General features: G+C 50.4%; 1 protein-coding gene across 6 annotated transcripts in view; it reads left to right on the top strand.

The window, feature by feature from the left end:
- Window positions 1–12,147, top strand: part of NFIC (nuclear factor I C) — a 70,301-nt gene that overhangs the window by 35,102 nt on the left and 23,052 nt on the right. For all 6 annotated transcript variants that reach the window (XM_069591460.1, XM_069591458.1, XM_069591459.1 and 3 more), the window contains exon 3: window positions 11,627–11,698. In XM_069591460.1, coding sequence (XP_069447561.1) covers window positions 11,627–11,698 — 72 coding nt within the window. The remainder of the gene's footprint in view (window positions 1–11,626; window positions 11,699–12,147) is intronic.

Genomic DNA, 12,147 nt, shown 5'->3' with positions numbered 1-12,147 from the left:
GACTCATGTGGGAGGCAGGTGGAGGCTTGGAACACAAAGCAGGTTGTAAGATTATGGGACATACCTGGGAATCCATGATCACATTTCTTAGGAGGGACAGGCGGGTGTGAACCCCCAAACTTCCAGAGCATCAAGGCCAGATCCTGTGGACATGAAATCCCACTTGAACAGAAACTTGAATAAAGGTCTCCTGAGCCAAGCAGGCATTTGCAAGAAAGGCATTCCAGGCAGTGCAAAGGCCCTGGGGCAGGACCATGCCTGGCATGTTGGAGAACTAGGAAGGACCCCATTTGGCTAGAGCAGAGTGAACAAGGGAGAGAGGGGAGAGGAGAGCAGGGAGGGGATGGGGCAGGTCATGCAGAACCTTGTGGGCCACAAGAAGGACTTGGGACTTTTATACATTTAAAGACCCACACTTGGGAATTCCCTGGTGGTCCAGTGTCTTAAGACACCATGTTCCCAACACTAGGGGCCTGGGTTTGAGCCGATTGGGGAACTAGGTCCTGCATGCTGCAACTAATAGTTTGAATGCCACAGCTAAGACCCAGCGCAGCCAAGTGAATATATTTTAAAAACTTTTTTAGTTAAAAAAAGACCCAGGCTCAGTCCAGTGTGATGAGAACTCAGACAAAAGTTGCACAAAGTACGAAAGGAGGGTGTTCCAAAAGAGATGTTAGATCCGGGCTTGGAGAGATGGTTGGAGTTGGCATGAGAGCAAGAGGGGCAGGGAAGTTTCCATGGCAAGAACGAAAAGGATGAGGGCCAGGGTCGCCTGACCAGCGAGGCCTTCCAGGACAAAGTTGAACCTTGGCCGGCGATGTTTAAAAGTGACCGGTGACACCCAGGAGCTGGGAATTCCAGGGCCTGGCTTTGGTTCTCTCTCTAGCTGGCCGGTGCTGGGAGGCAGACGTGGCAGCCCGGCAGAGCCAGCTCCATTTGGAAGCCCGCTGAGGTTGGACGAGAAAGCCCGCGTGCGAGTTCTCTGTGGCAGCGGAGGCTAGCCCAGCGGATGCACTGTGGGGCCTGAGCGGGAACCCTAGGCTCTTCCATATCCTGCCAGGTGTAAATGGGTATAATCATAGTTTCAGCAAGTCCTGTCCTTTCTACATCCAAAAGATGAATTAAGTGTGACCCTTTATTCACTCTGTCCACCCCTGGCTGACACCCTAGGCCAAGCTGTTATGCCCACTGGGATCCTTGTCTACCCTTCCTCCTCCCTGGACTTCCAGCCGCTGAGAGTGCAGAAATCACTCAGCAGCCAGATTTAATGTGTGTTTGCTTTATTATGGTGAAATATATGTGATATAAAACTCACTGTCTTAACCATTTATGAGTGCATAGCTCAGTGGCATCAAGCACATTCATACTGTCCTGCAACCATCCCCACCATCATCTCCAGAACCTTCTCATCTTCCAAAACCGAAACTCTGTCCGCATTGAACATTCACTCCTTTCCCCTCCCCCAGCCCCTGGCCCCACCATCTACTTCCTCTCTATGTGGATCTCACTCCTCTAGGACCTTGTATGAGTGGAACCAGACAGTATTTGTCCTTTTGTGTCTGGCTTCTCTCATAAGCATCACATCTTCAAGGTCCATCCACATAGTAGCAGGTGCCAGAACCTCCTTCCTTTTTTAAGGCTGAGTAATATTCCACTGCATGGCTGGACCACAATTTGTTTATCCTTTGTGCTTTGATGGACTCTTGGTGTGTTTCTGTCTTTTGGCTTCTCTGAGTGTAGCTGCTGTGAACATGGTGGGCAAGTGTCTGCTTGAGCCCTGTTTTCAGTTCTTTGGGGTATAGACATAGGTGTGGGTCACATGGTGATTCTATGTTTAGCTTTTGGAGGGACCTGCACCAAGCTGTTTTCCACCACAGCTGCACCATCTTATGTTCCCACCAGCAATGCACAAGGGTTCCAATTTCTCCACATCCTCATAGCCAGAGACATTTTAAAATGTAACGTAGATCCAAGCATCACCCTTGTGACCAAAATCGAAGCTTCCCACAGGGCCCAGGATGGGGGGGTGGGCTGCTGCCCTGAGTGGCCTGAGGTCTCCTGGCTTTATGTACCGTGTTTGGGCCAGGTGCTCTGTTCCTCAAACATCCTATGTTTGTTCCTGCCCCAGGGCCTTTGCACTTGCCGTGCCATCTGCCCTCAGCTCTCCACAAAGCTGGTTCCTTCCCTTCCCTACGTGTTTATAGAGAGTTTTCTCCTGACTTTTTGGTTAAAAGTCACCTCTGCCCCCACCAGCCATTCTCTGTCCCCTGACCCAGCTTTATTGCCTCAGTGGAACTTAGAACCAGTGAAATTATCTCAGTCTCCTTCTGTTGGCTCACTTCCTGTCTGTCTCCCCTCCCTTGGCTCCCTGCCACTTCTCCAGTGCCCGACAAGCATAGGTGGTCAGTAAACATCTGGGAGATGAATGGCGGGGCGGTGTCTGGATCGCCAAGTTAGGAACTGCTGGAGTTTCAGCCACCAGGATGGCGAGAGTTGCTTGGTACAGAGGGGGTGGGTGCTCCAGGGCGGGAAGGGCTGGACCGGAGGCCATGGCGGCGCCTTTGTCACAGGCTGGGACAGACCAAATTTGGGCTCATGGCCACGGACAGGAAAGAACAGTTTGTACACGCTGTCAATGGGATCCAGTTTACATTTCTGTTGCTGCTGTGATCATGTGTTTGTTTGAAGGAAAGGCCACGGGAGGTGATGACGTTCCGGCTGCCGACAAACACCCCGCAGACCTGGGAAGTCGAGAGAACTGGTGCTGGGCCAAGCCAGGGTGTCGCTTGAGACACGTCCGCTGTCTGTCCAGGGCCAGTCTCACTTATCCTAGCATGAGCATGGTTAGCTGCGCTTTGGGAATGGTGCTGGAGAGCTTTGAGTGTCTCTCAGGATAGAAACCTTTCAGGAAAGTCCCAGAGAGAGGAGAGAATGTGAGCCACGTAGATACAGAGGGAACAGTGTTCTAGGCAGTGGACACAGCTGGTGCAAAGGCCCTGGGGCAGGGCAATGTTGGAGGAACAGCCAGGAGGCCCATGTGGCCGGAACAGAGTGAGCGAGGGGGAGAACAGATGGGGAGGGGAGAGAGGGGATGGGACAGGTTGTGCAGAGCCTGTGAGCCACAAGGAGGACTCGGGCTTTTACCCCAAGGGAGGTGAGAGCCCTGGAGGGCTGTGGGCAGAGGAGGGACAAAGTTCATGTAACTTCTGAGCTTGGAAATATGCTGTCACACAAACAGTATTTATCCTTTAGACTGTGATGGACCCCTCCCCTCCTGAGGCTCCTCTGATTTCAGCCTCGCACCCATATAAAGTAAGGCAGCAACAGAGAAACCCCACTTGATAGATGGGGAAAACTGAGGCTCAGAGGGAGAGAGGCCTGACTCAACCCAGATCACAGGCCAACTTGTGTCAGGGCTGGGTCACCAGCACAGGAGGGCTCCAGGACTCCCGCTTCTGAAACATGCTCCAGGATCATACAGGTTTGGGCCCCACAGCCTGTTCTTCATGACCCCAGGGTGCCTGAAAGACTCTGAGGAGTCCCACAGCTGCCCAAGAGGCCCACAGCAAGGCTTAGGCTTTTTGACTACAAACCCCAGGGTCAGGTGGAGTCTGTGGACACCCAAGGCACACCTGTAGGTGCCCCACTCCCCAGGTCCCCTGCTCAGTGGTCAAGAACGTGCATTTTGGTTCTGTGGTACTTCTCTGGGGTGTCTACGTTTTTCTCACACAGTCTGGAATGTAATCTGAGCAGCACCAAGTGCCAAATCGAACACCTGATCTGAGTGGGGCTGCAGAAAATCACGTCTTTGGGGATGGGCAGTGGGGGACTCCGGGAACAGCAGCAGGTCAGGAGAAAGCTTGTCAACAGGCAAATGTCTTAAAGCCAGCAATCGACATGATATAAAATTCGATGAGACATTCAAGGATGTTTCCCCTGGCCCCCTCTTTCTAAAAATAAATGTTACTGGAGAATAGTTGATTTACAGTGCTGTATTAGTTTCAAGGGTACAGCAAAGCGATTCAGTTATACATTTACATGTATCTGTTATTTTCAGGTTCATTTCCCACATAGGTTATTTCAGAATATTGAGTACAGTTTCCTGTGCTATTCAGTAGGTCCTTGTTGTTTATCTGTTTTATATATAGTTGTGCATAAGTTAAGCCTTTTCAGGTGGTGCTGGTGGTAAAGAACCCACCTGCCAATTCAGGAGACCTAAGAGATGCTACGGAGAAGGCAATGGCACACCACTCCAGTACTCTTGCCTGGAAAATCCCATGGACGGAGGATCCTGGTAGGCTGCAGTCCATGGGGTCACTAAGAGTCGGGCACGACTGAGCGACTTCACTTTCGCTTTTCACTTTCATGCATTGGAGAAGGAAATGGCAACCCACTCCAGTGTTCTTGCCTGGAGAATCCCAGAGACAGTGGGCCCGTGTCTGTGGGGTCGCACAGAGTTGGACATGACTGAAGTGACTTAGCAGCAGTAGCAGCAAGAGATGCTGGTTTGATCCCTGGGTCGGGAAGATCCCCTGGAGGAGGGCATGGCAGCCCACTCCAGTATCCTTGCCTGGAGAATCCCATAGACAGAGGAGCCTGGCGGGCTGTGGTCCACAGGGTCGCAAAGAGTCAGACACGGCTGAAGTGACTTAGCACATACGCACTCACAGTGTATGTTAATCCCAGACTCCTAATTTATTCCTCCCCATCACGATTTCTCCTTTGGTGACCATAATTTTATTTTTGAAAATCTGTTTCTGTTTTGTAAATTAAGTTCATTTATATCATCTTTTATATTAGATCCTGCATGTAAGTGACATCATTTGCTATTTGTCTTTCTGTGTCTGACTTCACTCAGTGCGATAATCTCTAGGTGCAGCCATGTTGCTGCACATGGCATTTATTTCATTCTTTTCTTGGCCAAATAGCATTGCGTTTTGTATATACCCCGCATTGTCTATCCATTCATCTGTCTATGGACACTTCGGTGGTTTGGCTGTTGTAAATAGTGCCACTGTGAACACTGAGGTGCATGTATCTTTTTAAATTATGGCTTTCTATGGATAGGTTCTTTAAGAGAGGAGCAGATAAATCTGGGTTGGCCCATCAGCTTTCCTTGCTGTGTGACCTTGGGTAACTTACTTGCCCTATCTGGGTAACGTATGGTTGTCAGCCTCAGTCAAGGATTGCTGCAGGGTGCTAGGACTGTCAAATGCACAGCCTGACCCCTGGCCTTTGGTACGCCATCTGTGCTTGGTCGTTGCCCCTCTTTTGTTATTGTTATTTAGCATCATCATCTCCTATCTTCTCACTCTACACCTTAGCTCTCTGCTCAGTGAGGTGAGGGTGCTCTGAAATTTCCTTGACCCATGCAGCAGGGTCTGGGGCATCTGCCCCCATGGACATTAGGGTCTGGGGGCTCTTGTCCCATGAGGGGCTTGTTGACATAAGTGAAATGGCTGTTCCTTACTGCCCCCAGCTGTCCCAACACCACAAATAGTAACAGAAGGAACTTTGGCAAAAGCTGAGCATCAGGGGACCCCCAGCTAGGGGCTTTATCTGGTTAGACAACAGGGTTCAAACACTGGGGAATCACCCCAAACTACTAACAAAGAAGGGGTTCTGTCAGGGGGTACCGAGCCCCCCTCCAAGGGCCCCCACTGGATCCCTCCTAGTCAAAAGCACCGGACCCAAATGTGAGGCCTCAGGGTGTCTGGGCATTGACCCCAGGTCCCATTGCTGTCACCTGGTGTTGTGTGAGTTTGCATATGGCGCCACCTCGCTTTGTGCCTCAGTTTCCCCATCTGGAAAATGGGGGTGATAACCACACATCCCTCCTGGGAGAGTTTCAAAGATTAGATGAGTCAGTGGCGGTGAAACATGCATCCCAACACAGCCAAAGGGATGACTCATGAAGTATTAATTACTGGAATGTACCGTTTCACATGATGTGGGCTTGATGACCCTCCAGGAGCTCCAGTCACAGCCCTTCACCCACCAGGGGCTGCCACTCTCATCTCTGGGTTGAATGACCTCCCTTGCACCTGACCCAGCCTGAAATTATATACTCCTGGTTAATCTGCCTCCTTGTCGATTGCCTGGCACTCCACCACTAGGACATCAGAACCATGAGGGCAGAGAATTTTCCTCATCTTGTTTGTTGCTGTGTTCCCCCAGGCAGGTGGCACCCAGAGGTGCTTGGCTATCAATTTGCCAAGTGCTCAAAGGAGAGAGGTACACGTAGTGCAGTTCAGCCCTGATTCATGGTGAGGAGATGGAGGCTCAGGGATGTCAGGCGCTTGTGCGAGGACACACAGCAGAAGTTGGCAGACTTTGAATAAAGTAAATGCTCCAGACCACGTAGGTCACTTCCGGTTTCTGTTGCATATTCTTTCTCTTTTGACAGCCCTTTAAAATTGTACAGGACACTTTTCTTTCATTATTACCTCCCCCTAAAGAGTCTTTTTGGGCTTCCCAGGTGGCACTAGTGGTAAAGAACCTGCGGGTTTGATCCCTGGGTCGGGAAGATCCCCTGGAGGAGGGCATGGCAGCCCACTCCAGTATTCTTGCCTGGAGAATCCCATGGACAGAGGAGCCTGGCGGGCAACAGTTCATGGGGTCACAAAGAGTTAGACAAGACTGAAGTGACTTAACACACACAAAAAGCCTTTTTAGACAGATTTTTCCCTAATCAGTGAACCTCATGAAATTTTAATAGCACAGGGGTATTATGTATCTATTTATATATTGTATCTATGTCTATATATCTGTGTTTTATTAAATAAAAGATTTAAAAAATTTTAGCCCCCTCCCTGCCCCAAGAGCCAGTTTTTGCTCCTACTGAGAATGGTTGGACCTGGACTGGACTCCCTCCCCAGTCCAGACACCAGAGGCTGGGCAGCTCTCGGTGGGATTCCCCCAGGCCAGCATCTCTGGCCCAACCGCTCAATGCCAGGAGCTCCTTCCCCTGTCATGACAACCACAGATGTCCCCAGACATCGTCTTGGGGAGCAGGAATGTCCCAGTCAAGTCCCTCTGTGCTAGGCAATTTCTTTCCATAGACATCAACTTTGAAATATAGACTCTCTGAGCTGGGCCTCAGTTTACAAACCTCATCAACTGGGTAGATTTAGTCAGATAGTGCCATGAAGCGCATAACACAGTAAAAGCTCAACAAATGAAAGCTGCCCGCTTGGGGACTGGGATGTCGGACATTAGCCAGCCGTTAGGCACTATCCACTCTGGGTCTCTAAGTAGAAAGGAGGTGGAAGAATTATCTGTGCTCTATTTCTGATTTTTCATGGAAATATCCAGAGCAGCTCAGCCTGATAGAACTTTCTGTGATGATGGCGTGTTCAGTGCTGGCCAATTCAGTCACCACTGACCAAATGTGTCGGTCCAATATTGAAAGGTAACTGGCATGGCTGAAGTCCTGAAAATTGCATTTAATTTCAGTTTAGCCAATTTAAATTTCAAGTCACACGTTGCTTGGGGCTCCCACACTGGATAGCTCCAGAAGATTGGGAGTTTCCAGAAGTCAAATGACTGGCAAATGGTCAGCAGGTGGGTGAGAAATAGTTTGAGGTTTTTAGGGATGATTAAAAATAAGATGGCATGATAGAAAGGAAGGAGGTTCTGACACCTGCTACAATGTAGATGAACCTCAGACAACATGATGCTCAGTGAGAGAAGCCAGACACTGGAGTCAAATCTATAGAGATAACAAGTAGATGGTGGGGGCCAGGAGTTGGGGTAGGGGACAGAGAGTCAGTGTTTCATGGAAACAGAGTTTCAGTTTGAGAAGATAAGAAAGTTCTGGAGATAGATGGTGGAATGATCACAAGACAGTCTGAATTTACTTAGTGCCACTAAGCTGTACACTTAGAACCAGTTAAATGGCAGAGTACATGTAATGTATATTTCAAAACAATCTAAAAATCAAATTAAAAAAATTTTAATGAGATGTCATATAAGTATAGCATCGTATAATTTAGAAACTATACTTATTTAAATTAAAAAAAAAAACAAACTCCCAGGAGTATAGGAAACAGAGAGAAAGGTGGGGGGGTGGGTTGGGCGGGGAATGAGCTTCTTCAACCCAGTAAAGGAATTTACAGAAACCCACAGCTAACATAGTTCTTAGTGGTGAGAGACTGGATGGGTTTCCTCTAAGATTAAAAGCAAGACGAGGACACCTGCTCCCACCACTTGTAGTCGACAGGGTTTTGGAAGGCTTGCTGCTGCTACTGCTGCTAAGTCGCTTCAGTCGTGTCTGATTCTGTGTGAGCCCATAGACGGCAGCCCACAAGGCTATCCGTCCCTGGGATTCTCCAGGCAAGAACACTGGAGTGAGTTGCCATTTCCTTCTCCAATGCATGAAAGTGAAAAGTGAAAGTGAAGTCACTCAGTCGTGTCTGACCCTTAGCAACCCCATGGACTGCAGCCTACCAGGCTCCTCCACCCATGGGAGTTTCCAAGCAAGAGTATTGGAGTGGGGTGCCATTTCATTCTTCGTTTGGAAGGCCTAGCCAGCACAATAGGGCAAGAAAACAATCAAGGCATACTGATTGGGGAGGAAGAAATAAAATTAGCTCTGCTTGCAAGTGATGCAGTTGTCTACACAGATAATCCCAAGCAATCTATTAAAAAAGGGGGGGTGGAGTCTTAGAACTAATATGTGAGTTCAGCAAGGTTGCAGGATACAGAATTTTGTTGTTGTTTTTTAGTCACTAAGTCATGTTGGACTCTTTTGCAACCCCATGGACTGTAGCCCGCCAGGCTCCTCTGTCCATGGGATTTCTCAGGCAAGAATACTGGAATGAGTTATCATTTCCTTCTCCAACAAGCTTAACACCCCCAAACCAATTCTGTTTCTAAATTTTAGCAATGATCAGTTAGAAACCTAAATTAAAAGGACTTCCCTGGTGGTCCAGTGGTTAAGACTCCATGCTTCCCCTACAGGAAGTATGGGTTTGGTCCATGGTCAGGGAACTAAGATCCTGCATGCTGTGCAGTCAAAAGAAAGAAAGGCCTTAACCAATTTCTCTTCCATAAGAAAAGAGAAAAAGGAAAGAAACTTGAAAACACACTCTCGTTTAGGTCCCCTAAACCTACCATGTATTGAATGTCAGTTTGGCACCAACATTTTACAGTTGTTATTCGCTGACATGGAGACCTGACAAACACTGGGAGGTGGGTTGTGTTATATCCTCATTTTACAGATGAGGAAGGTGAGGCTCAGACACATGATATGGCCAGCCTGAGGTCAAGAGCAAAGGATGAGGGCGCCAGACTAGAGCCAGCCATAGCCCAGCGCCATGGCTTTCAATCCATAGGAAGTAAAAGCACCCAAGGCAGAAACAACCAGAGAATAATAACAGTAATGAAACTCTCCTCTGGTGGGTGAAGTGCTTACAGCTCTGAGGGAGACGCTGTAATGATGCCCATTTCACAGATGCGGGGAGTGAGGCATGGGGAGAGGCCCGCAGTCCCGGCTGCCTAGTTCCAAAGCAGGAACACACAGACAGCACTCGAGAAATACCCCCACCTCCTTGGGTAGGAGCCTGAGTGCCAGTCGGGCACTGCTGCCTGCTGAGTCCATATGGGCGCTGGTTCTGGAAGAGGGTCTGTGCCCAAGGCCTGGAGCCCAACGGCTGGCTGCCCGGGCTGGGCCCTTCCCAACAGTGGCCACCCATGCCCAGCCACACAGCCATTCAAGCAGGACAGGCTGGCTCCAAGGGGCTGCTGGCTGCCCAGCCCGGGAGTTGCCACGGGGCGTGGGGCCCAGCCGGGCACAATCCCCTTGCTGCTGCCCAGCCTTGCCCAGCCGAGCTGGCCACACAGGGGGCTGCTCAGCCAAGCCAAGGAGGGCTGCCTGCACATGCTTCTGTCGTGGATGGGACGCGGAGGCGGGGAGGGGGGCCACTCCTGGGTTCTTTACAGCATCCACGGTCTTGGCTGCCAGCAGGTGCTCAGCACACAGTGTGTACAAAGCTGCAGGTTCCATGCCGGGCAGATGGCACGGGCTCAGTGACTGTTGTGAGCAGTGTCATCATTACTATTATCCCCAGCAGCCCTGGGTGAACTGAGGCCCCAGGAGGGGAAGTGACCTCCCCAGGACCACATGGCCTCGGATGCTCCCAGAGCTGGGATGGAAACTCAGGCACCGAACTGCAGATGCCAAGCAGTTTATGTTGGTTGCTGCATGTCTGGGCACATGTGCAGAGTATGAATTAAATTAACAAGGGGAGGCTTCCCCGGTGGGCCAGTGGTTAGGATTCTGCAGTTCCATTGCCGGGACCGTGGGTTTGATCCCTGACCAGGGAACTAAGATCCCCACAAGTTGCTCCCCTGGTTGGGTGGGGGGGAGATTAAAAAGTAAGTAAAAGAAAATGATACACTACTGTAAAAAAAAAAAAACAACAACAAGGGGTGTAGTGCAGGCACTTTTTCGGCATTCTAACCATCTATTTTCTTTGTCTATAAAATGGGGACACTAATAATGCCAGGGAAGTGGCTCTTAATGGTTTAAGGGAAGGTATGAAATGAGAACAACAAAGCGCCATATCTACGGTCATCTTAGGGACTTAAAAATAACAATAATAATAATGGGATAGATGTTACCATGTATATAGAGCTCAATATGCCGTAAGTGCTTAATATATACTGTTAATATCCCCTTGCCACCTCCTGGCAACCCAGTCGGGCCTGTGAAATGCTTTCACACATTTGAAAGAGAAAACTCTGAGGCTCAGGGCAGGTAAGCAACTTGCCTGAGGTCACACAGCGAACAGCCCTGGGCTTGGAGTGTGGCAGGAGGCAGGGGCCTGATTCTTTCTGCATCATTTGATGGTGCTTCCTGCCACCTTTGTCCTTGACCTGAGACATAAATGAATAGGGCTCTAGGGGTTCTGTCCATCTGGGCTTGGCCATGTGCTCCCCTGCCCCCAACCCAGGGTGGAGGGTGGGGGTGCGGACTGCAGAGGGGGCTGGCGTGACTCGCCCTTCATCTAGTTCTCTGGAGCCAATAACGCTGAGCTCAGCGTCTGTCTGCTTCACCCGGCTGCCAAGGAGCCTGATTATTTTTAGATAAGATGGGGGGCGGGCGCCGGAGTGGGAGGGAGCCCCCAAGTTGGGCAGGGGAGGGGGAGATCACAGCTGTGGAAATGTGTCCCTCAGCCCCCTCTCTGGGGACCCTGAATAGCAACCCAAGACCATGGGCTGGGCTCCTGGGACTCTGAAGGCAGAGGAAGATGGGAGGGGGCCTAAGGGGTCAAGGACTCACCTGTCTGGCCCTCAGTTTTCCCATCTGTAAAATGGGCATGAGGGTTCCCACCTCATACAGTGGAGGCAGGATTAAATGAGTTATCCTTACTTGACAGAAGAGGAATCTGAGGCTCAGAGAGCACTTCCCTATGACCAAGCCAGCTCCTGCACTTGGGTTCTCACCCATGACCCCAGTGACAGAAGACATTCATGACCCTCTGTGGCAGCAGCCAGGGAACGCCATGCTCCAGACCGCTGTCTCCATGGTGCTGGTCCCAGCTAGTGCTGGGCTGACGCTTCCTCCCCTCGGGATAGGGACCCCTGTGGCAATGTCACCAATTCCCCATCCCTCTCTTTGCAGATTCAGAGCAGAGTGGCAGTCCCCGGGCAGGGATGGGCTCCGACCAGGAGGACAGCAAGCCCATCACACTGGGTGAGTCTGGAGGTGGCGGGGTGGAGGGTACGGTTACATTCCCATCTTTTATTTAGGAGTAATTTTGGGAACACCCTTTGTGGGTTCTGTGTGGTCCTGTGTGAGTACATGAGTCATTCCTGGAGTAGGTGCTGCTATTTTGTGAGGAGGAGACTGAGGCCCAAAGAGGCATATGAACCTTCCAGGGGCATGCAGGGAGCTGGGGTTGGAACCCATGACCCTGAGCTCCAGCATCTGGGCTCAGAGGTGCTCCCCCAACAGTCTCACAGGATGTTCAATGAATGAGTAGGACAAGTCAGTTCTGTGTTGGGGTGGGGTGGGGGGGTGGGAAGCAGGAGAATTTGCTTGCATCAGGGCTGGGAGCAGACACCTGAAGGACAGAAAGGTTTTGGAAGCTGAAGAGATTTTGCTTCTACTCTATCCCCTGGCTCCTATCTGTCACAGTCTTG

Source organism: Ovis canadensis, chromosome 5 (genome assembly GCF_042477335.2).
Source record: "Ovis canadensis isolate MfBH-ARS-UI-01 breed Bighorn chromosome 5, ARS-UI_OviCan_v2, whole genome shotgun sequence".
NCBI classification, from domain to species: Eukaryota; Metazoa; Chordata; class Mammalia; order Artiodactyla; family Bovidae; genus Ovis; species Ovis canadensis.
The sequence above is the reverse complement of the archived record's forward strand: the minus strand, read 5'-3'. Positions and strand labels throughout refer to the sequence as shown.